The sequence below is a fragment of the Temnothorax nylanderi genome, unplaced genomic scaffold (assembly GCF_030848795.1).
Source record: "Temnothorax nylanderi isolate EJ_2023f unplaced genomic scaffold, tnyl_v1.0 TNYL_tig0030_pilon, whole genome shotgun sequence".
NCBI lineage: Eukaryota > Metazoa > Arthropoda > Insecta > Hymenoptera > Formicidae > Temnothorax > Temnothorax nylanderi.
The window spans coordinates 1,497,593-1,525,154 of NW_027249092.1; the positions used below are offsets into that span (position 1 = coordinate 1,497,593).

General features: G+C 36.1%; 3 protein-coding genes and 1 long non-coding RNA gene across 8 annotated transcripts; 2 read left to right on the forward strand and 2 right to left on the reverse strand.

The window, feature by feature from the left end:
- Positions 1 to 78: 78 nt before the first annotated feature.
- LOC139770447 (uncharacterized) lies at positions 79 to 8,991 on the forward strand. Its single transcript, XM_071702383.1, has 18 exons — positions 79 to 296; positions 560 to 747; positions 891 to 1,222; positions 1,633 to 1,759; positions 1,839 to 1,982; positions 2,103 to 2,230; positions 2,296 to 2,430; positions 2,544 to 2,826; positions 3,086 to 3,241; positions 3,307 to 3,498; positions 3,601 to 3,763; positions 4,554 to 4,710; positions 6,150 to 6,420; positions 6,820 to 7,067; positions 7,228 to 7,489; positions 7,581 to 7,808; positions 8,159 to 8,353; positions 8,517 to 8,991. Exons 3-18 carry the CDS (start codon positions 1,133 to 1,135, stop codon positions 8,669 to 8,671), a joined length of 2,934 nt encoding a protein of 977 aa, XP_071558484.1. The 5' UTR covers positions 79 to 296; positions 560 to 747; positions 891 to 1,132; the 3' UTR covers positions 8,672 to 8,991.
- Positions 8,992 to 9,782: 791 nt separating this feature from the next.
- On the forward strand, positions 9,783 to 14,276 carry LOC139770504 (uncharacterized). Of its 2 annotated transcripts, none has more exons than XM_071702500.1 (11): positions 9,783 to 10,163; positions 10,526 to 10,851; positions 10,966 to 11,236; positions 11,435 to 11,598; positions 12,142 to 12,295; positions 12,394 to 12,582; positions 12,671 to 12,760; positions 12,879 to 13,074; positions 13,314 to 13,639; positions 13,769 to 13,960; positions 14,077 to 14,276. In XM_071702500.1, the coding sequence occupies exons 2-11, from the start codon at positions 10,783 to 10,785 to the stop codon at positions 14,226 to 14,228; spliced, it is 1,803 nt and encodes a 600-aa protein (XP_071558601.1). In that variant the 5' UTR covers positions 9,783 to 10,163; positions 10,526 to 10,782; the 3' UTR covers positions 14,229 to 14,276. The 2 variants fall into 2 exon arrangements, with proteins under 2 accessions (XP_071558601.1, XP_071558602.1); XM_071702501.1 differs by having other exon boundaries at positions 9,783 to 10,133.
- LOC139770508 (uncharacterized) lies at positions 14,071 to 15,097 on the reverse strand. The gene is made up of 2 exons (XR_011717778.1): positions 14,814 to 15,097; positions 14,071 to 14,656 (listed from the first exon to the last, which is right to left on the reverse strand). It is a non-coding gene; the product is annotated as an uncharacterized lncRNA (long non-coding RNA).
- A 914-nt stretch (positions 15,098 to 16,011) lies between these two features.
- Positions 16,012 to 26,931, reverse strand: LOC139770510 (uncharacterized). Of its 4 annotated transcripts, none has more exons than XM_071702509.1 (7): positions 26,657 to 26,931; positions 19,301 to 20,117; positions 18,735 to 19,087; positions 18,245 to 18,643; positions 17,561 to 17,788; positions 17,047 to 17,483; positions 16,012 to 16,636 (listed from the first exon to the last, which is right to left on the reverse strand). In XM_071702509.1, exons 1-7 carry the CDS (start codon positions 26,669 to 26,671, stop codon positions 16,564 to 16,566), a joined length of 2,322 nt encoding a protein of 773 aa, XP_071558610.1. In that variant the 5' UTR covers positions 26,672 to 26,931; the 3' UTR covers positions 16,012 to 16,563. The 4 variants fall into 4 exon arrangements, with proteins under 4 accessions (XP_071558610.1, XP_071558608.1, XP_071558609.1 ...); XM_071702507.1 differs by having other exon boundaries at positions 18,245 to 18,361; positions 18,434 to 18,643; positions 18,735 to 20,117; XM_071702508.1 differs by having other exon boundaries at positions 18,909 to 20,117.
- Between the last annotated feature and the right edge of the window lie 631 nt (positions 26,932 to 27,562).

Sequence of the window (27,562 nt, forward strand, 5' to 3'; positions counted from 1 at the left end):
GCCTGGTGAGTGCTATCTATATATATGTATATGCAATGTGGACACAGATAAAACGTCCAACCAACGAAGGTCGGCCAGTGTTGCAAACGATTCGCATGTGACCACAGTGGACACTGGCGTTAACAATTATTGGATAATTATATCAATCGTCTCCAATTACTCGCCAAACAAACTGCAAAAACATTTGTGTTGCTGACTAATAAGAAAGAAGTAAGGAGTGAATAATGTACGAATCGGGACAAATTAACTAACAATAAGTTGTTCGAAGCATCTTATAGAATTTGTTTTTATGAATGGTAAGTTTTATTGTTACGTATTTATTATTTACGTATCATGTGTCAAGTAATAATTTTGTATAGTTTCTATAGAGGCATTAAACATTGTGACACTATATAGTATAACACATACTTAATTACTTAATCGATAACGTAAAATAATGTTAATTTACGTATAGCTGTCACGTCATCATTTATTTGATAAAATTTTGTTTATAATTATCATTAATATATACGAACAATATTCAATTATAATTTTTTGCATATGTTATCTTTTATTCCAGATAATATCAAAAGATAAAAAGCGAGAATGATAATGTATTACTTGCAACTAAAGATAACTTATCGATATTAGAAGACAGAAAATTTACTAGACAAATCACGTGTACTTTTCCATCGACATGGGACACAGCATAGTAGTTATTTTCTTCGTCATGTTCGCCAAATACGGATAGAATAATTTGCCCTTGCTGTTACGTAACATGCCTATTATATATAACATTATTTATTGCTTTGTAGATTTTGAAGTAGGTATACGATTCGATCGACATCGCTACGCACACGTATTGATCATTTGTGCTAAATCCCCTTCTTGACCGATGTGTTTTTCCACAGGAGTAGGAGCAGAAACAAGTGGAGAGGAGCAATAGACAGCATATTATTCGATGCTTAGTCTGAAAGTCACACAGTAGTGGGCAAGCACGTGATTGGCATTTAGCGAGCGGTATCGGTATCGATTAGAAAGAGTTCATGTGACGATGTGATTTAAAGAAGATCGTTAGCAACTTAACTCTCGGTAGTATTTTTCAGCAATAATAATTTATAATAAGCCACATGAAAAATCGTTTTTGTAAATAATGACAGAAAACAAGAAAAATGATACTAAAGGACAAGCTCCAGATGGTGGCTGGGGTTGGTTTGTTTGTCTTGGAAGCAGTCTAATTGCGGTAAATGTTAACAAAGTTATTATGAATGCTGTTATATATAGCTTGAATTATTAATTTACATTCCTGAATAAAAATATGCTGTAAAGAAAATGACGCAACATAAAGCTACTGTGATAAAAGATGGTATTATACCAATGGAAATGGTAATACAAAAAATTATTTTTGCGGAACTTTGTATTCTTCAAAGTTCCTACTTCACAACACCTATTATTTTATCTTTATATATTGTTGACTATTAAATGTTCAAGTTTTATTGATGTTACTGATAAATACGCGTATATGAGAAATATAAGATGATAAAAACAAAGTAGCGTGGAAGGTCATTTTTTTATTTGCGATAATATAATTATTATATATAATATTAGAAAAAGTTTTACTTGTTATCCCACTAATAGCAACGTACATTGTAGCTCTCTTTGCGATCCTTGGATCCATCATTCGGATTGCTTTTCAAAGATCTATTAGAGGATCTCAATGTCGACTCCACAGGAACATCAGTTATAATGAGCGTCTTAGACGCTATTGTCAATTTTTCAGGTAAACATTATACAAAACTTATACTTATGTTACTTTAAAAGAAAAAATTATTTGTTCTTATCAAATCATAAATTTACAGGTTTCCTAGTCGGTCCATTACTAAAAAGATATTCTTACCGACAAGTCGCATTTTTTGGATCTTTATTAAGCTGCAGTGGTTTAATAATTACATCGCGAGCTGATAGTATGCTGTATATTATTTGTTCCTATAGCGTGTTAGGAGGTATACATATATAGAATCTGTTTATTACAAATTATATAATTTTGCTGTCCTGATATTAAATACGTGTATTATTATAAATAATATTTCAGTGTTTTATACATATAATTTATTCTACAACAGGTCTAGGTACTGGCCTTGCCATGGCTTGCTCCTTCATCGCCTTGAATACGTTCTTCGACAAAAAACGTGGACAAGCAGTGGGTTTTTCCATGGCGGGAACGGCGTTGGCAATGATGGTCGTACCGTTGGTAAGTGGTATATTTGTAAAAAAAGAAAAAAGAGAAATGTTATAATTAGCAATTCATTTATGCAGTTAATACATATGCTGCTGGACACATACGGATTTCGCGGCACAACGCTCATCGTCGGAGGATGGGCATTACATTCTGTGATAGGATCATGTTTGTTACGTCCACTCGAAGAACGACCATCGCCACCGCCAGTCGAAGTAATTATTTTATATATAATCCACAAAATATCTAATTATTACATAACTTAGAATTTTTAACATCTCGAATTTTTATATTAAACGAAATTATTAATATATACATTTTTTTAAAGAAAAAGTCTGATAAAGACCGAGAGCACGAAGCTTTATTAATGAAACCAAATCCTTCTGGAGCACGAAGGATGTCAAATGGATCAATGTGGACCAAGGATCAAGATACAGAAAATGAATCAACCTCACCTAAGAAGGAATCGTTCATGAAGAAGATAAAAGCAACTTTTGACTTGGATCTTCTAAAAAATTTCACGTACTTAAATGTCGTTTTAGGCTGCAGCTTCGTTTACGTGGCTGAGTCAAACTTCAAACTGATGACTCCTTTCTTTCTCTCGGATATCGGTGAGAGAATTTGAGTTGTACAACTTAAACGCGTAATCAGTACCGTAGCAAAGGATGTCTATTACTTCGCTGTTGAAAGAGCTCCCGTCTCTCTGTTCTAAACATGAAAAGTTGTCCGCGCCTCGCATACATACAAATCTGTTTAGAACAATATTATGGAGACCTCGATGATCGAAACACACCGATCTCAGCAAACATCCTCGCTACGGCACTGCTTGGGAGTTACATAAACTGCTCGTAGGAACTTGACGATCGGCAGGAATGACGAAAGCGGAGGTCGCCTTTTGCCTGTCCCTGACTGCGTTCACCGATATCCTCGCTAGACTTCTGCTGCCGACGCTATTCGACAAATTCGGCTGGAAAAAGCGCATAGTCTTTTGGATTTCTAGCCTCTTTATTGGGATCACGCGCTCCAGTAAGTCTCTAATTGAATTTAAAAAGAGCTATTAAAAGAAATTAAAAATTCTTTTTTTTACACAGTATTAGCGGAACAATCGGAAAGAACACCATTGATTGCCATGTTCGTAATAGCTGGATTTTTGCGTGGCGCTACATTAGTGAATTTAAATCTCTGTATATCCGAGTGTTGTACTTTGAAGAGGCTACCAAGTGCACTTGGAATATTTATGGTGTTTAAGGGCTTATGCGTAGTCACCATGAGTCCTTTAATTGGTACGTTTTTATACAATACGAGACAATAATGTTTCTTGCATTGTATTAAAATAAAACAGCATGCAAATTAATTCTTCGTATATTTATTTTCTGTTGAAAAAGGATACATCAGAGATGTCAGTGATAGCTACAAGATCTGTATTCACGTGATGACCGGCATGATACTTACCACATTTATCGTGTGGGGCATTGAATTTTTATATGGTATCCTTTGTAGACATCTTATCATAGTTAAGAAATTGCAACAGCAAGTTATAGCAGAATAGTATTTTAAATTTAATATAGTAAAACAAGTCTAATGTATTTATATTAAACACAAATTTATGCGTCAAATTCTTACGATTTAATACGTCACGAATACTAATCAAATAAATCATTCTTTTTCAAAATAATTTTTTTGTCAATTAATAATTCTCATATAATTAACAAACTAACAATTGCAAAACGACGATCAGTTATGCGTTAAAATTTTTGTCGTAACGCAATTATTTTCCTGATGCTCAAAAAAATAATCCTCGTGCATTAAATCGGATCAAGTTCTCAATGACTTCATAATTTGTAATCTTTCCGATGTACTGATATCTTATCTACTATAGATGCAGCGCTATGTTGGTGTTTTTACAGGTGCAAAAAACTTCCTTGTTAAATCAGTTATCATTCTGCGTACAAATAAAAAATCTGATCATTGTTTTCAAAAAGAAATTGTCGGAAAAGAGTATCAAATTGGACGGGTCTGATAAATATTGACTCCTAATGTAATCGGATTATTTATTTGCACATCTGTTTATGCTTCTTTTAAAACTGCATTTTATATCAAATTGCAAGGTATTTGCGCGATAGAATCGCGGCTGACGTAACATGATATAGCATAAGTCATCACTCGTGTCGTTGCACTACGCGAGATGATAAGGCGCGTTTATTAATTTGCATTGAATCACATAAAAGCGACTATAAATTAAATACCCCGAGCGCAGCGCTGCATGAGCGCCTGTATTCAGGCTCGCGAGTGAAAAGATTACGAACGATCGCGCTTGGTCTCGGATGGAGTAGCGGAGCCGGTTTTCATCGCGCTTCCTCCTCTTCGGCCAGTCTCGGATCGTCCGCAGCTCGTGTCGGAGCATATCTGCCCTGGCTTTATGTGCCAAACATTCATGTTGGAGCATCTCAAGAAATTCCGTTGGGCATTTCAATGAATTTCCAAAATTGACACGCGTGAGTGTTAACGTTGTGATATTATACTGCGGCGTTGAAAAATTTTCCGACTGTACTTAACATTAAATAACGTACTCCGATAACTGTTTGCCAACGCGGAGGCTTGACGACTCGATTAAACATTTTTACTTGATTACAAAGTAAGGAGTTGTCGCGGGAAGAAGGGAGAACGACTGAGTCATTAATACAGATAGCGCTGATGAAGAGCAAATAAAGGAACTAAGTTGTTACTTGAGATAATTATTTTTGTGCCGTTCAAATAACTGGTCGATCAAATCAGCATCCGTTTTCGTCACTTCATTTTAATCATTATGGATCTGTAAGAAACGTAAATAATTCGGGACAAGGTTAATCCAGTTGTCGACTTACAAGCAAAATAAACTTGCTAAAACTGTTAGGAGTTATTCTAGAAACTTTTTTATCAGTAAAGTTTTATCAGTTGGACTTATAACGTTTACAATTTTGTCAAGGTAATTACTTTATTTTTCGTTATAAGATATAATTAAGATTGATAGAATTAATTGAACTGAATTGCGACGAAGTTTGTTCTTGTTAGTAAACATCACTATTTTATTAATTAACTAATTGAAGAAGTATTTGATAGATTATACGGTTATTACAAAAAGTGTAAATATGTGAATATATAATAGAAGATGCAGCTGCTTCTAATATAAAAAAATATACTATTTATACGTATGTATAAATTATATGCAAATGCATAATGCATGGGAGCCGAATCGAAATGAGAGGAGCCTTATCCGCAGCGCGTATCTTATCATTTTCTCGATCTAAATTTGTAATCGTACGTTGTCTAAACGATTAGATTTGCAGTCTGTTGATGGTACGAGCACGGAATACAACTGGAAATCTTTAGGAACGTATTACTCCCATGAGACACTTGCAGAACGGTGATTGATACGATTGATAGAATGACACGTGGCGTAGTAGATCGGGGCTGGGCATGGGCGATCGTTATCGGCGTGACTGTTATCAATGTAAGTCTTTTTTCATTATAATCGCTTTTAGAAATTTAAAGTAATTAATCCCATTATGAGTTTTAATCTCCGATTTTAATTCTAATCAAAATTCTTTTTTAATATAATTTGAAGTTTCTTCTAACGAAAAATGGACTGAAAATTTATGACGGAAATCTTTCAAGGTCAAAGATTTTAAGATATATTCTGTTCATATTTGTAGTATTTATGATGATAATTTGGCAATTTAATTCTCCATATGGCATAAAAATTCAATGTTAATAAAAATTTGAACATTTCATGAAACCTATAAAATTTATATTTTTTATCTACTTGAAATGATGATCTTCTCATCTGGAGAATTCTGTAAAAACGTGAACGATGTTCAAAAAGATGCGAATATTTGAACAATACAAAATTTGAGCAATATATTCTCGTAAGATTAACTGCAATTTCCTTCATCAGCTAGCCGTGCTCCCGGTCCAGCAATGTTTCGGCCTTATTTTCGCGGAACGTTTCGCAAGTCTCGGCATCACTGCGACGCAAACAAGTCTGATTCTTCATCTTAATGGGACAATAACATGCAGCCTCGGCCTGATAAGCGGCCCGATGATGAAGAGATTCGCCTTTCGTCAGGTCGCATATTTCGGCAGCCTGACAGTCGTCCTCGGAATCTGCGCCGCTGCCTTCGCCGTGTCTCTCTCGACTCTTATTATCACTTATTGCGTTATCATTGGTAAATAATTCACGCTACAGGATACCCGAATGAGAGCCGTAATATGACGAGCCGCTTGATCATTTGTGCTGAGCGCCACTGAACTCTAGAGCACAGTAGACTGATAAAAAGTAAGACATAGTGGTAGTACACGCACACAATGTGAAAGAACTTTTAGAATAGTTTAGAGCATGGGTTGCCGCAACGCACTCTTTGTTCGGCACTCAGCGGCGCTCAACGTTATAGCTCTCATCCGAGCTCCAGTAATTTCAATTAATAGAACAGACAATGATGTAATTGCATTCTCGAGGATCTCCAAGATTGCTCTGTAATTGAGAGATCTAAGCTCTTATATATTAACTACGCTATTGTATCTTAAAAAGATGATAGCATTAATTACAAAACGTTTATATTTAACAGGCATAGGCCAAGGAATCATTTTTCCAGCGACAACGTTAGCTTTGAACACGTACTTCCGCAAGAAACGCAACGTGGCCATGGGTTTTTCAGTTACGTTAACCGGTCTGGGCCCGATCTTAATGCCCCTTTTGATAGACGTACTTCTCGGGAATTTTGCCACGACTGGCGCTCTCCTGATCCTTGGTGGAATCTCCTTGCACTCTCTCATTGGTGCGTCGCTATTAAGACCGTTCGGAAAGCAGAAAGAGGTGAGTTAAAGGTACGTGAGAAAAAGCGCAATCTTGTTTCCGATCCTCTCCATTTTTCATTTTATGAATTTCAGTCACCTCATTGTATCACATCAACAATATGCGAAATGTAGATTATATTTGGAAGGCTCTCTTTCTCTCTCTCTTCTCCCATTTTTAGCAGATTGTTCTGGTAGACAAAATTACCGATATATCGAAAGAGGAAAGTTCACGTGTTGATAATGAGGCAAATGTAGAAAATAACGCCGTTCAAAACCGGTTATTAAGTGAAGAGAACAATGAAGAGGAAAGACAACCGAATCATCGGCCAAAGACTAGCGAGACTGAAGTGAAAAGTAGACATACTTCGTTCCTTAGAAAAATTGTTACGAACATGGATCTCGATCTTCTTCGTGATAATCGTTATATAGCGATAGTTCTAGGTAGATTACGAACTACTGAATTCACAGGTCTTGCCGAAGTAGAATTAAAATTTTAAGAGATGCATGTAACGCGTGCCTAAAAAAAAAACAGGTATGGGCGTCTCGTTGGTGGCCGAAACGAACTTCAACGCAACGATACCTTTCGTCCTGGCCGAATTGGCGAACCTCGACCGAACGTCGATCGCTACAGTGATGTCGATTCAAGCCGCCGCGGACATCACGGGGCGCCTTTGCGTACCGTTGCTGGCGCAAAAAACCGGCTGGACATGCAGGAATCTTTATGTGATGTCCCTGCTGGGATCGATCCTCGGAAGGACTAGTACGTACCGCCACACATAAGGTATACGAACACGAGGGATCTCTTCACGAGGTGATATCTTTGGGGTGGGTTGATTAGCTGCATATGCATTAGCTCATCGTAAGACAATCGATACCATCCGCAAATCGTTGATCGTAATATTTGACAATTATCAAACCGCGGCTGAAATTATGTTATCGCAATACACATCTCGATACTGTAATGTATTTTAACACTATGATATATTTTGATTAATAATATTACGATATATCTTTTTGTATTCATTCACACACTTATTGATCTTCGCGTTCCCGATGTTTTATGATGTAAACTTCTGTACAAAATCAATTCTCATGTTAACTTCTTGGCAGTTTTGTCGACGTGGGGTGATACCTACGTCATCGTGATCGGAGTAGCTCTGATCGTCGGAATGGCAAAGGGAACCAAAGCTGTCTTCCAAGCTCTAATCATTCCCGATTACGTACCATTGGAGAGGCTGCCGGCTGCATCCGGTATTCAGATGGTTTGTAACGGCATCCTGTCTATCAGCGTGGGACCAATTATCGGTAAGGAGAAATTCTAAATGTACAATGAAAGCAGCCTGTAATTTTCTTGAATATTTAATTTCAATCGTAATGTTTAACAGGAATGTATCGTTATCATCTATCTAATCTATTTTATCATTATTTTCTATCTTATCTATTTTAATCGACATTAAATATTTTTTAGGTTTGGTGCACGATTCAACAGATAGTTACGTGGGTGCGCTTTATTTCACATCCTTTCTCAGCCTGTCCTGTGTCTTCTTGTGGTCGATAGGTGGACTATGGACTCTCGGTAGAAATACTTTAAAGTTGAATCAGCGAAATCCATCGGGAGAGTAAGAAAATTCTCACGAAAATACGTAAATCATTAATTTAGCAGCGATTTAATATTTTCAATCTATGAATGCATGAAACATTGATGATTATAGAGTTTTTGATATGTTATATATACTTTTATACTGAGAATTGAATGTGGTAATTCTATGAAATCTCTCTGGCAATATTGTATAGAATTATTAATTATATTGATAAATGTAAAAAATTTAAAGTTTCTCTCGCACCAATAATTTTAATTCATCGATGATGTTATAAAAGTAAATATATGAAGCATATTATCGCTTTAATTTTATGAAATTATCAATAAATGTACTTAATTTCAAGTTTCCATTAAAGTCATTAATGTACCTAATAATTCTATAAAATTAGCAATGTTTTTTTATAAAAATATCAATTAATCACTTTTACCGTAATGTGTATATTGCGCAAACATACATTATTTCACCTAAACGTATTTAATAACCCAAGATTACTCGAATCTAAATAAGAGCCTTTTCTGACACACGCATTAATAATTGCTTATCAACGAAGAAGTTGATATGCGTAACAACAAGGCGACTCACTTGTACAAGAGATATGAAAGCATGTACACATACGAGCATATATTCGTACACATTCGAATATATAAGTCATCACTTAATCACATATCATCGATTCCTCCTACTTTCCTTCCTCTTCCTGCTTCTTCCTCGCCCGTCTTGCAATATATGCTGTTATAACAATCTGATAAGGATTAAATTACTATCTAAGTGTATTTGAAGTCAAAATTTTGCATCTATTATCTATTTTTATGTGTATTAGGTACAACAAAAACGAGTGGAATTCTGTGTAATCTTTAATTGTAATTTAATCACTAAAATTTAAAAAATGCAATATGCAGTAATGAAAATGAGACTAAAGCCATTGATCAAATTGTAATATTTTGTGCTACGTAATATTATTGATTAGAATACGAAATTAAAAATTGATTATTCCCAGATATGAGATCTTTTTAATATCCACATAAGATTAATTGTAACTTTTTTTATATATAATAATTTATAAAGCAATTGATAATTGAGCAATCAATTAATATAATAAATGTAAATGTATATTACATTTCTATGGATTATACTTTACAATTATACGAGTATGTATACATTACATAATACTCATCTTATGGCAATGACCTTCCTATAAAGATATTTCCTATTTAGTTTCATCTAACAATGTTCTCTCTTATTATCAAAGCAATCGTGCTCCGATAATGCATTGAACATCCATGGACTAAAGTGATCAGATTAGATTAATAGTAAGCTTAAGCACTTTCTTATCTTTCATGAAAGTGATGTCCAACGGCAGTGTAGCCTTTATCATTTCGCGAGACGCAATACCATGATCGGACTAGAAGAATATGCTAAGTTTTGTGCTATTTGCTTATGTGTGTTATAATTACTGATTCATTAGTGTTAGACCAATTAAATCTGTGAGTCAATATACAAAAAGGGAGATAAGTGTAACAACTTATTTTTACATGTATAATATTTTGGAATCTAATAGAGGAAGAGAGAGAGAGAGAGAGAGAAAGGAGAAGAGATAGGAGAAAAATCTTTTCTTGCTATTATTAAAAATATATATCAGAAACTTAACTATAACCTTTTATCAAAGATAATAATGTATTGTATTAATAGAGTCTTGTAGAACTTACTTATTTATCACGAATAAAATAAGATCAATTGTAATTAAAAATTGTACTTTTCCGAATGGAATTATCAATGAATTTAAATAATCGCGGTATCGATCGATGCAGATAAGATTGACTACCTGACATCATCGGAAACTGCAAGTCATTATTACATAAAATCAGTATTATTACAGAATGATTAATCCACGAGACGTTGCAAGTTTTGACGTTTTAGTGAATAAAGTGTGCTGTTCACAATTGTGTTCAAGTAATTGTTAATACAACTGCTCACAAAAACGGACGTGAATAAATGTGAAAGCAAGACTCCGTGCAAATTTTTATTTTACAAAGTGAATTTTTATTCTTGTTGCAAGTTATATTTCTATTATTTTTAGACAATTAATCAATATTATACTAGATTTTATTATACAATTTGACTTTATATTAAAAAATGTTTACGAAAGTGCCGCCGAATGGGGGGTGGGGATGGATCATTGTGTTAGCTGGAGCACTAAATAACGTAAGTTATCATAAACATCAAAACCCGAAAAATGTGTCAAAATAAATAAATATCTGTTCAAATATCAAATTTCTCATTCGAGAACCGAGATTAATTTGAATAAAAATTTTATAGCTATCAACTATCCCAATTTTGCAAGTATTCGGATTGATATTTAAAGATTCTTTCGCCACGCTTAATCTGACTGCAACAGACACGTTAGTTATAATCAATGTAAATTTGGCATTCGGTATGATACTCGGCTTAATCAATGGGCCTCTCTTGAAGATCTTCGGTTATAGAAGAGTGGCGATGACCGGAAGTATAATGTTTGCAGTTGGTGTAATACTGACGGCATTTGCCAACAGCTTTGCTCTTATTATTATTTGTTATGGAGTGCTAGCCTGTAAGTAAAACAGAATCGTTCGTCGGTCATTATTAATAATATTTTATATATATAGCAATTATATTGTGACAGAGAATATTATATTTTTTACTTTCAAAGTAAATACTTCAATTACAATTATAAACAAATATTTATTATTATGTAAATTAATTAAAACGATCATTATTATATAAATTAATTACCAGTTTGTCTACATAGCTGTTGGTATGAGTACGTCGATGTCTGCATTCTCTCTGGCGACTAATAGTTATTTTACTACGAAACGACCACGAGCTGTAGGCATGGGAATGACTGTCACAGGGCTGGGTCCAATTCTTATGCCTCAAATAGCATCCTTTTTACTTTCATATTACGGTATTCAGGTATCGTAAAAGTTTTGTTTTTTGGTAAAAAAGAATAAATTTAACTAAATGAAGAACGCAACGTACTGAAGAAATTTAACGTTTTTTAATATTCTCGACATGCATGAAATGAAAACATCGTGTAACTTGCAGACTTAATTCGGTCATATAAAAAATATAATCTATGTAAAAATACAGACTATAATATAAATTTATAGTTAAAAGTATTTTGATAAGAGGCATCTCCTCCGATGCAGCTTCACTTACAACGAATGTTGCCGATCGTAGAGTACAATGGCAACTGCTTATCGATGTGGGTCGGACGATGAACGTCTGTTTATTTTCAATTGTTAGTTGTGCAATCTATAGTTAACATTAAACTGATGTTATCTTCTATGCATTGTCGATCTGTAACATCAATAAGGCGTTTAGTGAAACCAACTTCTTTAATTCCCAATTAATTTGTCGAGAGTTATAACCACTTACGAATTACTGCTAAAACAAAAATTATTATAGATTTTATTAAACAAACATGTATAGTACAAAAGATATAATTATAAACAGGGAACCATCTTGATACTTGGCGCTTACAGTTTTCACGCGATGGTAGGCGCATTATTGCTACATCCGATCAAATGGCATATGAAAAACGCGCCCATTTGCTTAGAGACAATCGCTGAAAATCCTAAGACTTTAACTGACATTAATGATAAACAAGGTATCTGCTAATTAAAAATATATATATACATGGTAAAAAAAATATATACATGGTAGCAATATTTTGACTCTTTGTCAGCAATTTGGAATTGTTTGCAGATACATCGAATTGTTACGAGGAAGATGAAAGTATACACTCTTCGATGCCGGCAATAAATTATCAGAGAAAAAGAAGACCAACCGTATCCAGCATTGATCACGATGTCGAAGTTGGAAGCATTTATGGATTCGATACACCATTACCCCGACAAATTTCTACAGACGGAACCAGTAGGAGCCGACTTAATCGTAGGTTATTACAAATTGATAATAAATAAATTAGTTAACAATTGATTGGGACAAAAGCGGTTCTAAGAATACAAATTTCATATTTCAGTATCGTACGACCCAAATTACGACACCGAAATGTCGATGATGAACGGTACATCAAAAACAAATTTACCAAAATATCCATGGTGGAATTTATGTAACTATGCCAAGAAGATTGTGTTGATTGAAACTAAATTTTACAAATGCGACAGATATTGAACAAATTCAGATTTGTAATTAGATGCGTTGAAAATAATATACGTATTTTTTTATAGCAAGAAGCGTAGATAGTGTTCACCTCGGTAGTAGCATAAAAATTTTCGACGAGCCTATTCCAATAACGAAAAAATTGACATTTGTCGATAATGATGTAAGCAAAAATAATGGTACAAGTCAGAACGTTGTGGAAAAGGATTCGCTATTAGAAAAAGAGGCAGATAAATGTCCAATCAACGAAAATAATGACAGCAGGTAAGTATGAAAATATATCTATGATATGATAGTGTGTAAATAATAAATAAAATAAAATAATATTTCATATATCTATTTTTACCCATCTTGTTAATGTTGACGTTAAATTATCACCTGCATCACAGAAATGCGCGATTACAATATATGGCTATATTTATAATTACATAATAGAAGTTTTAAAGAAAATATATTAAGATACTGTTTTTGAATTAACAAATAATAAAACAATCACGTTGTAGCGGCGAAAATAATTCGACCTGTCGCCGAATTCTACAACGAGTGTCTGACCTTTACGACTTCGATCTTCTGCGCGACCCGATTTACGTGAACATCATGTTGGGGATGTCAATAGCGATTTTCGCGGAGATAAACTTCTCCATGCTGACGCCGTTCATCCTCGCTGACATGGGCTTGACAACGGCAAAAATTGCCAACGTCATGAGTATCATCGCGATAGTTGATCTCGTTCTCAGAGGCGCGGCACCTTTTCTGGGCGAGTGGCTGCGTCTATCGTCCAGGATGATGTACATGCTCAGCTTGTTTCTTCTGATAATTAGCAGAACCTGTAACGTATATTGATTATCTTTCATTATTGAGTTTTGACAAATGAAAACAAGATAATGTATAAGAAAAGCTAAAATTTTAATATAGCAATAGATTAATCTCTAGATAGATTAATTATTTTTTGACGCAGCGCTGATATTTGCGAATAGCTACGCTACGATACTGGCCGTCGCGATCGGTTTGGGAGCAGCGAAAGGAATTCGATCGGTGTATATGGTCTTGGTCGTACCCAGCTACGTTTCCATTCAAAAGTTACCCAACGCATCAGGAATTCAGATGCTGACCAACGGAATGTTCCTCATGAGCGCTGGTCCTATGCTCGGTTTGTAAACAATAATATTATATATAAAATGGCTAAATACAACCACTGTTCTTTGAATATAATTTGTTAAATGTTGTTAAAGGAAACCTAAATAATAAATAGTCGATTTGTTACAGGTTTATTACGGGACAGTACTGGAAATTACACCATCTGTATTATCCTACTCAACTGCGTGACCGCTATTACGTTATGTATTTGGACAATAGAGATGCTTATTCGAAGGAAATCTCTTGCCCGGCAAAAATCACAATTATCCGGAACATTTTAGTAAACTGAATATAATTATGTATCTGTAAATAAATTATTTCCAATTGTACGTAAGTTCCAAATACGGTAAAAGCGTGAATAGTAAATCTGCAGCCTAAATACACTTCGAACGTAAGAGAAAGATTATATGCGGCAATTTTCGATTTCACGAATCATGAAAGGGAATTAAAAATTCCTCCGCGTTTCCTCCAAGCGGCACAGCCTATCAGCACGGTCGCAATTAAGGTCGTGTCCTTGTTCGATACCATTTACCATGGAAATGGATCTAATTAAAGCGTTAGTCCTCTCCAGACACGACTGAAGTCTTTAAGACAAACAACGGCGTACCGCCGTTGTAGACACAATGGTAACATCTTTTCCCACTATCTTCCGGTCGGAGTTCTCACGTTTCGCTGCGCGACAGGCAACGTGTGATCTTCCCGAAGAGACCTGAAAAGGAAGTTCGAAGGTCAATGAATTGTAGATATTGTTGCATCAAGCAAGTTAATCTATTCGACGCTGTTAGTTTCATCTTCTCCCGCATCAAGTTCTTGCTCATTAAGTGTAACACCTCTTTCATGACATCGAATGGTTATAATATACGCACGATATCACCTAATTTTCCTGTGACGAGCCTGTAGCACGGAAGTAATGTCGTTTCTTTTTTATCAAGGAAGAATCTAAATGAAGGAAAACTTAGAAACACTGAATGTTTTTGTTAAATGTATTTTTAACACAATAGTAATTTAATAGTAATTTAACAATATAAAATATCGTATATATTTTCAAACGTTGATCAAATTATCTTTTCGTACGATTTTGCTTGATGTGAATGAAAAGACGAGCTCGGAATTCGCGACACAAAGTCCCGTTTCACCGTACAATTGGAAGAAACTGACTTACGCGATATGCATATAAGCGTATCACGTACGAATGTATATTTAGATGCAGCAGTACTCAGATAGTCGTGACACTTCTTGGCGGACGTCCAGCTTTACGAAATCGGCGAAAGTGATCGAACGCGTGGTTGGTAAATGCATAAAAGACGAGTTTTAAGTGACGTATAAACGCGACGGGATTTCGAAACAACCACGCCCGCAGTTTTCTAAAATCGAGGTAATAAAGACGTGTGATGCTTTAATTAAATAATTTATCACGCCACGTGAGTATGATTTAATATATTAATAGTCAAGAATATTGTATTGCATCGTACATGGAAAAATATGTGACATGATTCGCAAGAGTTAGAAATATTTTCTTAATTTGTTGGAGAAATATAAACTTATACTAATTCTTTTTATGTGCGAAATATTAAGTCATCCATTATTCATGATTTATTATTTCCTATCCGTTTTCTATTATTCATTATTTCTCATTGTTTTTTATGTCGCGCTAGAATTTATTCTTTTAGCGTTAAACAGAATATAGACTGGAAACAACGAAAGCTACTCCATTGGAAAGCGCTTAATATGCACGATAGACTCTGAGAACATCGACTCGAAGCCGGCTTAGATTTGGCTTACAGAAATGACGAAAGTGCTCCAGGAAACGACAGCGTGTTCACTTAAAATCCAGTTCGTGTAACGCGGACTGACCTGATTGATCAATACGCTTATGTTGTCATCGGTCCGCTTTCAGCTAAAATGTATTTTTTATAGCAAAACGCTTTTCCGTTAAAATCAGATCTCAATCTTTTATAAAACTAATAATTAGTAAGAAATTTTCTGCAAATTATTTTCACTTTCAAATAATCAAAAAGTAAATTTCTTAACATGGGAATTTAATTTAAAAAGAAATGCAATGTATGTATGTGTGTGTGTGTGTTTTATATATAAAATACAAATATAAATATAATTATAAAAATAACTCATTTCAATTCAAACAGTTTAAACGTGACTGAATTGCAAAATATACCGTATAATTCTTTCGGATTATATTGAGATAAATTATTACTTTAATTTGTTTATGTATAAAAATTTATATTTTTTTTATTTAAAATATTTATTAATGCAAATTTCATTAGGACAACTTAAATTTGCAAGTCACAATGCGATAACATAATGCAACCATGTGCCAGGTTGTCTTTAGTTTCTTGTAATTTTTTATCTTATTTTTAGACTTATTAAAGGTATAAAAAAGACTTATAATAAAACTTATAAAATACATACGTCCGGACTATAAAATACATTTATCCGGTGCACTGGCCACGATAATCACTTACGCACGTACGTAGAATCGAAACAGTTCAACCGTTTGTATTAAAGATTATTAAGTTAAAAAGTTCGTTTGAGAATGAGGTCAAAGACTACTATTTTAATATAATTGTTCACATCGTTCACAGAAACACACTATCAAAATTATCTGCACTGGCACAAATAACCGTCTTGAGCATTTTCCACACTTGATGCGTCATCATTTGGCACGTGACCCCTGCAAAAATATTAAGCAGAAAAATATTAAACATTATTTAAAAAGTTTTAAATATTTTTATTATATCTTAATTATATAGAAGGTATATTTTTAAAATACTCTTTAAATATAAAATAATATATCTAAAAGATACAACACATTAAATTTAACATCGGTATCATTGAAAATTTTTGTTATATCTATGTTTACTAATTTTTTGAAGAAATTAAGTATGGCCATGTTTTTTTTTCATGTGTATTGTATGTAAATTATATTTTGTTTTAAAAGACATATTAGAGAAAATTTCTAACTAAAATTTGTAGAATATTAAATTAAAAATGTAATTTTATGAAATAAAAAGTGAATTAAAACAGGAATTATTTATATAAGTAGTCTAATTATAAGTGCTAAATCAATAATGATATACGTGCTTTTGTAAGTGTTGAGTACAGCATGCAACGTTCGGAGGTTTCGGATGTCTATATATCTCCTTGGGCATTACTGGCACTATGTCCCACAAAGAAACGCTCTCAGGACCTGTGGAAGCCACAGCCAAATTGTTCACAGCTTGAGGCAACACTTGATAGGCTTTCTCGATCGACTCGAATGTATCGGACTTGTTCGTTTCCTTCGTGTCCGTTTGCGAAGCTTTCTTCGATTCCTCCGTATTGCTTCCTGCGTTCTCCAACGCTTTCTGTTTTCTATTCTCGGGATTCGATCTAGGAGTAGTTTGTGGCTGAGGTGTCACTATATAGACGCGTTCCTTGTTCACTGAAGAAACTCCCACGGGGAAGGCTCGCCACATATCCTTCTCGGATGTGGTGGAAGCATTGATGGAGCTTTCGGTCGAATTTTGAACTTGTATCATCTTAAATAGAAAATAGGAAAAAGAGATAAGATATTATTTTTTATTATTGATATGTCCTTGAAATTTTTATTAATTACTTGTATTTGTCGTCCTTCCATGCGGTGATTAGCTAATTTTAGACGTTCTTTATATTCTTTATATTCTTTATGTTCTTCATCATTGAAGTTGAATCCGCCCAAAATCTCAACATTGTCCTTGAAAAGTTCAGCTACACGACTAATAGGCTTGGGGGTCGTAAAGTACTCTTTGGGGATCGCTTTTGGAACCGGTACCGTAACGTAATGGAATGGGTTCTTTGAAAATTTCTAAATTGAATACAAATAATCATCATTATTATTATCGCATTTACCATAAATATGCTACAATCAACATTAAAATTTTCGACATTGATAATCAACTTTACCGTTTATTAACAAGTTAATGAGTTAATTTTGTAGTATAAACTTATAATTAAATCTGTCAATAATATTTGATTTTAAAAATATATTGTAAAAAAGAAAAATTACAATATTATATATACATATAATTACTTTGCACACTTGTAAAACTTTATATTGCATTATGTTTACTTGTTAGAAAAAATAGTGAAAAAAAATATTATTTATCTGTAGAATTAATGTTTCTCTATATTGCAAGTTACCAGTTTATTCAACCAATCGGCATCTTACAGGATTGAAAATTCCATTCATTGTAATCCATTGTAATCCAAAAAAAAAATTATTTACAAACACACACACTTATTTAAAAAAAACATGACATACCTCTATCGTCCAATTGTCGATATTCTTTTGAAATCTCTCTAAGTTTATGGAATTGTTCGCTTTAGTATCTGGTTTCCTTTCGTATACCGGTGATTTAGTTCGTTGTCGGTTAGTAGTCTGTTGAGGGCGAAAACCATCTTCTAAGTTTATGGAATTGTTCGCTTTAGTATCTGGTTTCCTATAGTATACCGTTAATTTAGTTGGTTGTCGGTTAGTAGTCGGTTGAGGGCGAAAATCATCTAACACTTTCGGAGGTCTAACTATGTTGGGTCTGTTTTTTGATTCTGCGATGTCATAAGTATCATGATTAGATTCACCCATGTCAGAAAGCTTTCTTTCGTGCGACGGCTGGAACGGAAGTGGCGTGTATTGAGACGTATAGGGAATGATGAGCTGTACCTAAACATTTCAATCACAGAAATACAGTTTACAATAACTTAAAGTGATTTCTCTCGGAAAGATGTATTTTTCTATTCGAGAGAAACATCACCTGCGGATTCCTCTTCCGATCTTGCTGCCCGGACGTTCCGTTCAAATTAACATTAATGTTGTCATGCAATATGTCTTCCATTATATCATCATCGGGATTCAACATGCTGTTTCGAATCGGTTCTCTAACTGTACCCGTTGAAGGGGTCGCAAAAATATCCCATAAAGACTCTACCTTATCAGATGGCGGAATATCTTCTTTCTGAGGAGTGCTATTAGTGATCTTCGATTCATTTGGCACGGGATCCAAAATCTCGTAATAATCCGTATAGGAGTGAGACTCCGTTGAAGTGTCTTGACGCGGTCCGAAAATCTCGTCAACAGATGCCACGGCTGTCTCGACGTTCTCAAAGCCTGCGAACACGTTAGAGGTCGATGGTATCGAGGACGACTGCGTCCGACTTTCATTCTTATGCGTGAAATCTATCAACGGTGACTCCTCAATAAATATTGTATCTCCAATCTTCCCGGAAGATCCATCGGAGACCGGTAGATGATTTACGGAATCTAATGAACCTGCACTAGTGCCTTCGAGCCCTTGCTCATCTAATATAGGATTAATATTACCTTTAGTCACTTGACTACTACTGGAAAGTAGATCGGGACTGATATATTCTGGTTCTTGAGAGATAACTCCTTCGTATACAGATCCACCATTGGAAGTGGACTCAGTCGTATCTGGAAAAGAGACTGTAGATCCGGGAGCGACTTGTACAGGTTTATTGAAATCTTCTGGTAGGAAGAGCGGCGGCATTGCTCCGGGATACAAATGCGGGATTGGCAACGGGCTGATGAAGGAGCTGTCTTGTCCGGGCAATTGCGGCGCGTAAGAGAAGTCCGGAATTCTGATTTCTTGCGAGGCAGCGTAATGAACGTCCCACGGGGCTTCGGGATTTCTAGGTGGATATCCGCCATTCGAAGCATCTGTCAAATGTGCGGGTTCACCTTGTTTTATCGGCATCCAAGGTTCTTTGTTGCAAGGATTACAATTTTTAGTGTTAGTCGAGGCAGGGTATCCCGAATTACCGTTGATGGAGGACGGAGGTGGTGTCTCATAAATTGAAACGGAAGGACTATTATAAGTTGCCGCGGGCAGAGGAGCGGATTCAAGTGGTAGCGGCGACGGCAGTGGCGGTGGCGAGGTTGAAAATATGGAAAAGGGATTCAACATGTTCATGAATCGCGTGAAGTATCCTTGTTCATTGGATTGATCGTTCGCCAATCTTGGGATTCTGTTTGATGGATGGGACCTTGGCGGTGGCGGAGGTGGGACGAGGTACTCGCTGATTCTGCGAACGCGTCTAACGTTGTTCGGTCCGCCCCGGCCATTGTGAATGGAAAAAGCGTTGATTGTGCAGATCACCAGCAGCAAGAATGGCAAGGCCTGGAATATGAAAGCATTGCTAGCAAGAGTGCTTAAGAATGCTAATTAGTCTAATTACTAACTGAAAATAGTTTTGTTCCATCTGTACGTTATTTACACAATCAAGAAACAGTGGTATTGGAAGCGAAACCTTTGCTTAAAAATAATTAAACAAAATAATCACCAGTGATCCAAATTTTCACTACATAGTCCTAAATAAGAATGAGAGACTCAAAATGCTTTGTTATTAAAGTCGTTGGGTGCATGCTAACAATTGTTTTTCTCTTTCTCAATATTGCAGCTATTATTTGTCCAACGAAATCTCGTGCGCATTACATTATTATGTACACTTTTTGCAACAGTCAATGACGTGACGGAGAATAACGTGCGGTGAAGCGAACTGGGTCGCGCCATGAGAATCATTCTACGCCGCCGAGAATTATGTATGCCGTGCGTGAAACTAGACGCCTTCTCCCTTGTTATTCCAGAATGGAGTCCTCGTTGGACTCGGTTTTCCTCTCCTTAGTCCTAAATTCAGCTGATTACCCCGCTTTAATGCGCCGCTTGCAATTTACGCACGTGCAAGGAACGAACAATATTGCCGCGCCGCAAAAATCATTCGGTCGCGAAACGGCTAACAATTGGTTTTCCGGCTCTGTTTCAACTACCACAAATCATACGCTCGTCGAGTTAGTTATTCTCAGGTTTCACATTCGCTTAATATTATTAAACTAAACTGTTATTAGATTTTGCACGGCGCTCTTCACATATCCCTAATTTCGAAACTGACTTTCAAACCGAGTGAAAAGTACTCGCGCAATTGTCGTTCGACGCTCCGAGATTCTTCGACCTCTTTAACCGACACTACAATCATCATTCTCCTAAAGATACAATATTCTGAGTCAATCAGTCATTACCGACGGTAAAAGGTCATAAGCTATACCGTAAGGAATGTGATATATAAGATAAAGAATGTGCCACGAGAAAGGGTCACGAATTCAATTTCATGCAGTAGAATTACTTCGATCTCCCTTATTCAATTGTTTGTATAGAATCATTATTTAATAGTTACATTTATTTAAGAATTTCAAGCATACATTTTACATATTTTGTACATGATTTCTATATGTTTTACATCTATAATTTTGACATCAATTAACATTTATTATATATGTAACGCATTTACATTTTAGATTTTTAGAACATTATAACTTCTCTAATATAATATTTGAGTCATTACGAACATTTCTCATAAACAAATATTTGTCACTGAACTAATAACAAATTATAATTATTAAATTATAATTATTATAGTAAAATAAAAATACTTGCTGTAATTTTAATTTTATTTTTTCTTTATTTGCTTAAAATAATTTCTGCAGCCAGATTTTTGTATTATTAACACAATCAAGTTAAACTCGATATAAATTCAAGTTTTGTTTCCGATATATGTTCCAAGGATTTCAAGGTTTTCTTTGAATCTTCACAAAATTCACGGTGAATTATTCTTTCAAAGGCAGGAAATTCATACTAGGAAGCCTTCATCACGGAAGGCCGCGACGAAAATGAAGGAAATGTCGAAGAAAGACCGGGAAATTATCGCGATTCGCAGCACCCGCGACGACGGGTTGAGATTCTCCCACGTCGATTGAATTGCGGGGGAGAAAGAGCTCTCCACGTGCCAGTTCTTCGAGTACGTGCGCGTGCGGCCGCGGCGCCGTTCTCGTGAGAGAGAACGAGAGTAAGTCGACGGGTGACCGTGTTTGTCCCGCGAAACCGGAAGCCGCGTAGGAAAGTGAAGAAACGGAAGAAAAGAGGAGGAGGCGCGCGCTCGCGCGTTTCTCGCGCGCGCGCGCGCGCTACAGCGCGAGAAACGCGCCTCTAATAACGCGTTATGACGATTTTACGCGCATACGGGGGCACGTTATGCAAATTGCTCCCCGACCCAGGTCGCGCTGCAAGTTGCGCTCTACGCGCAATACGCAATTCGCGACGCGATGTTTCGCGCGCACGGTTTCGTTTACGGCGCGCAGGTGTTCGACGCAAGGTAGTTTCTCGCCTGATGACTGACTGTAACGCGCGAATCGAAATTGTCACGCTTATCCCACGGAGATACTTCACGCAGTAGTTAGAAAATTTTCCCCCAACACTTACGTATGTATATGATTACTCTCGATGAGAACTTAAAAAAATACCGAACCGGACACGACGGCATTAAAGCTCAGTATTTTATATTTTCATTGAGGTATAACGTAAGTGTTAAATATAAAGAAAAATTTTCTAACTGCGATTCTAAATTTTTTATGATTTCACGATTTCTATCGCAAGATTTCACATTTGTATATATTTCGATTAAATTCAGCGCGCGCAAATAAACCTACTTCCTGCATTCTTTCGGATTTTATCTTCATCTATGAAACGATGTGGCACGACGCTATTTCCTAAGACGGACGTTAATGAGAAGTCAGTAGGCTAGCGAATACCCAGCAGGTATTAATCAAGCATGGATCGAGAATAATGGTGACTCCGCGCTCTTAAGTCAAGGATGGAATTAAGGATAGAAGAACGGGTCGAAATCTGCTAAGAAGCGGATAGGTCCGATTTCTCGGCTAGAGATCGTCCGGAACATCTGGAGAGCATCTATTTGGCGCACACAGGTCGATCGTTTACGACTGTATACGATCGAGGATACCGATGTATATCGATTCTCTCCTTCTTCCGTTTCAACCGTCACGTTTGAACGGGAGATTATATGGCTCTATTCGGATGCGCGGCAAATATACCGGCCTCGACCACAACCCGGTGGGGTCTCGACCCAGAAGTGCAAGGTGAGAGGACGCGAATGCGAGAAGGCATCAGCGTAACTAGGATATTGAAGACTGGCGATGCACTCCGTTATAAATTCGCTCTCAAGGTAGCAAACTCTTTGGCGCAAACAGAATCTATAAAATTCAAAAGCCGAAATAAAAATGCATATACAAAGTTACAATATAATTATATAATTATAAACATATTCCTTTATACACCTATATTTTATAAGTATTTTGAATGTGCAAAGACAATTTATCCCAGATACAAATAATAAACATTCGTTTCGATGAACGCGCGTTCTCTTGTAGTTGCATAAATCATCAACTCGTAACAACAGTGTGCTTGCTAATAACGCGGGGTCGGTAAATTCTAATAATCGTTCGCCCCTTGGGGCGGCGATGAAGTCGAAACATCTTCGCAGCGCGGAAGTCGCCCACGTGCTTTCTCATTAAAAACGTCCCACGCTGGCGCAGATATTAATTATCAAAACGTCCGATTATTAAGATTGATTACGCCACTGTGCCCGCGCGCGTGTACAAACTCGTCACCGAAGATGCGAAGACATAGCGCCCGCGCACACATAAAACGAGTAATGTAGGTAAGTGGGCTGTGGGTATTACGACGAGCTGGGACCTACAGCGAGAGAAGACGATGTAACGCGCGGCGCGGGGTCGTATGTACACGTGCAATCCTGACGGCGCGCTCGCGTGTGTGTGCGTGTCCCATACGGGCGCGCGCGTGTGTTGGAAAATAAATGTCGGCTCTAATCGAGACGAACCGCCGCCGATAATGAGGCTGCGCTCTCATTACGGGATAATGTCGCCCGAAATGAAACGATCATCGCGTACGAGAAATTCTGCTTGATATCACCGTGAAATCGAGACCGAACGTCAACGAGATCGATATTTATAGGCGAAACTTTCGATGTTGCTCGGCAAAGGCCGTTGCTCTCTTTGATAATACAAAATAAAAGTTCATAATTATACCATTTTATTAAAACGTGTGTAATAATTTTTTCTTGAATGTACGCGAAATGCATTTTGAGAAACGTCTAAACGTATTTTGCACGAAATTATAGAATGGCATTATCCTGTCACTTTCTAAGACAGAGTCTAAATTCCCGTGGGAATAGTCGGGTGAAAATCGGGAGATCTCAACGATCTTCTCGAGAAAAGACGAGCCCTAACGGTGCTTCAACGGCGCAGAAGACAATTACAGGAGCGTCGAGACAGAGAGAGTTAACTATCGTATTTACATCGCGGGCTGCTCCAGTTCGACGTACGTAAGAAAAATACGGCATAATAAAGCATATTCGCGTCGTGACCTCCCATATGGACTTCTTCAGAAATCGCGATGTTTGACATTTTGCTGCGATTATTTGAAATCGTGATTTCGCCGAAGAAACTTATCTCGAGCAAATTATCGTCTCGTTTAGAAAATAACAGATATAGTATTGTGAACCTTTCCTTAGCAAGCTTTCGCGATTATAATTCAGATCATACGTGATAATATATTAAGCGAAAGTATGTAAACCGAAAAAGGAACATACAAATTGAATAAAAAATGTACAGAAATAATATTTGAAAATATCTCGCAAAGAAAGGAAGCACAATGTACATTTGCACAACGTCATTATTGACAATTCAACTTCATGAACTCCTAACAAACGGAAGGAGGTTCCACCTTTATTTTGTCAATGCAAACGAATATGTTAACTAGCTCTTGACTCTTACTTATTACACATTCAAATCGTTACTATAAAATAGATGTTAAAATATAAATTACACGCAGGTATATATTTATTTTGATTTTTAATATTAATAGGCTATGAGAACCTTGCGCATCCATCAAAACAAGATACTACTAAATTATCAGAACTAATGTGACGCACGCACCTCGAATAGACAAGCTTCATGTTTGTATGGATATCGCGTGCTCATAAAGATTCAGACATATTGACACTTTTCAAAAGAACTGATAAAGCGTGTAAATGGAAAGCGACATTTCATTGTGTTTCTTCTGAAAAGATAATTTCTCACGTGCTATCAGCACTATGCATGTTTGCAGATTTAAACGGGTATTATCTAAAACTGAGAATTCCTCTGATACCTCTTAATTAAGTCTTAAATTAAAGTAATAACTATTTTGTGTAGAAATAATTATTTCACTGTCTATTTTTTGTACTTTGCAGTTCAATCAAAAAAGTTACAACAGAATTTATTAGCATTTCTACGTTTTTGTCCTAAAAATCGACAAGTTTCACAAGCATGCAGTAACGCTGATATCGAACGCTGATGTCTTCTTTCTATTAATTACAAAGTATCCCGTATAACGCTCTTGATAATTGTAACATGAAAAGAACTAATTGGGAAACATCTGCGCTACTGTATATATTTTTGTAATCGGGACTAGGTGAGACACGTGCAAACGGAAAGCGATAGATTTAGGTCGATCGAAACATCGAAAGAGTTTCCCTCTTCGACTGGCGATTTGCCGAACGGCCTGATCGTTCGTCTCGAAAGCGGCTTATGCCTTCGTCACTTATTCGTCGTTCTGACACGCGCTATCGTCGATTCACGATGTGCATAAATCAATCGTGACTCTCGAGACACAACGCGGGCGCTACATTAACATATTGCTCCGACGGCACTCCTCTGGCTAATTAAAGAACGTGACTGTGGCACGGATTTGCACAAACACCTCGTTCACAAAAATTATAACTTTGAAACTGAAACTCGACTATTAATTTTGGTAATTGAAATAATGATAACAAGAGGGGAAGGCTTCTTCTTGTTTTCAATAAATTATACTTGAAGATATCAAAATACAAAATTACATATTTGCCAAAAATAGGCTGATCAAATAATAAGAAAAAATCAATATGTGTACACATACGCACGGTACAATTTCCCAGCGACAAAATAACTTGTTCAGTAGAAATGCGACTATATTTGAAAAGTATTGTTTAGTTTCTTGTTATTTCTTATTTTTTTACAATAGTGCATATTACAAAGTATATTAATTACTGACGAAATAGTGTTTGATATTAACGTGGAGAACTCTCGCGTGTTTATTTCATCCATGTGTAATATAAATTGAACTCGAAAGCGGTGTGTACGTCTTTTCTATGTCGTCAAGGATCTCACGTTTCTCGGTACATCATAATCGCGCGGCCCACACGATTCGCCTCGTTATCGATATCACGAGTAGAGAGAATTATAGCGCATTAAAATGATCCATCATTAAATTCACTAGAACGATCTAATACGCAAGGGCAACGATTTGCATTTTCTCAGCCGGAAGCTATTGCACGCGATGAAGGTAATGAAGAATCGCCTATTAATAACGAATATTCTGCGTTGATTATTAACGTAATAAACTTATAGTTATTAGTATAATAAGCTTATTAAAGTATAATAACAATTACTGTTAAAATATTTATTGCACAAAAATATACGCTACCAAAAAATTTCTATGATTATTTTTTTTATAATTAATTTATAATTAATATAATAAACGTACGGGAAAATTGCTATCTTCGACTATCTATTGAATACTTTATATATATATCGAAAACATAATTTGATAATAATTTGGTAACAATTTAATAGCTGGTACCATGCAACATCAATCAATTAAATTTTGATCGAAAAGCTCTGAAACCTCCTAATTCAACGGCAATAACAATACCACAATTGCTCGGTGGTAACTTTGTTAAATAATAATCTCTCGTTACTAATGTTACTCACTCTTCGAACATCCATCTCTCCTATAGTCAGGATCTCTCCGCCAAGAACATGTCACATGCACGCAAAAACCAAAATCACACTCGTCCTGAATCTTCTAAAGCAAATTGAATTTCCGCTGGCTTTCAGCCTCGTGCCATCGTCACGGCGCGTAATACGATCGAACGGACGCGAGAACCCAGTTCTCTTCCTCGCCGCGTGAAGGTGAAGGTTGAAGTGGAAGGACGCAGGATCGGAACGGCACGACCATGCATGGAAAGGGAGGTGGGAAGAAGAGAAAAAGATGGAAGGAAAGATGCGCACTTGACCAGGGTCAAAGAGAGAGTCCATTGGAGCGTCTTCAACCAAAGTCACTTATATACATTTACGCTTCTCTCCTTCCTTCCTGACACCTCTCTCTCTCTCTCTCTCTCTCCCTTCCGTAGCACCTTTCCCTCGCTCCAGAACAAGGATTCCTCCGTGCGTATATTCTAACCGATCTCTCTCTTTTAGTCTGCAGTTGAATGCCTCGTTTAGATGGAGGGTTTTCCGTATCTATTCAAGGAAATCTTTTGATGATTCCCTACTAATGGACAGCGAGAAAAGCTACCTGGACCCTTAAGGGTCGTAGATTGGAATGTCCTAACGCAGGTCCTAATGCTCCTTTGTCCGGATGTAGCTGACTTCTTCGCTTCAAATAATATTTTCTATTCTACACAATATAACGTTATATATCTTACATCTTGTAAAATAAATTATTATTATAAACGATATTATACATCTAAGTTTATTAAAATCTATTTAATGTATAAAAAACGTATAAATGAATAATATAATTTTATTACGGTAAAAAATAAATCTTTAATCTAATAGCGAGATGAAAAATAAATGTTTGATATATGAACAAGGTATATGCAAAATAAAATCTAT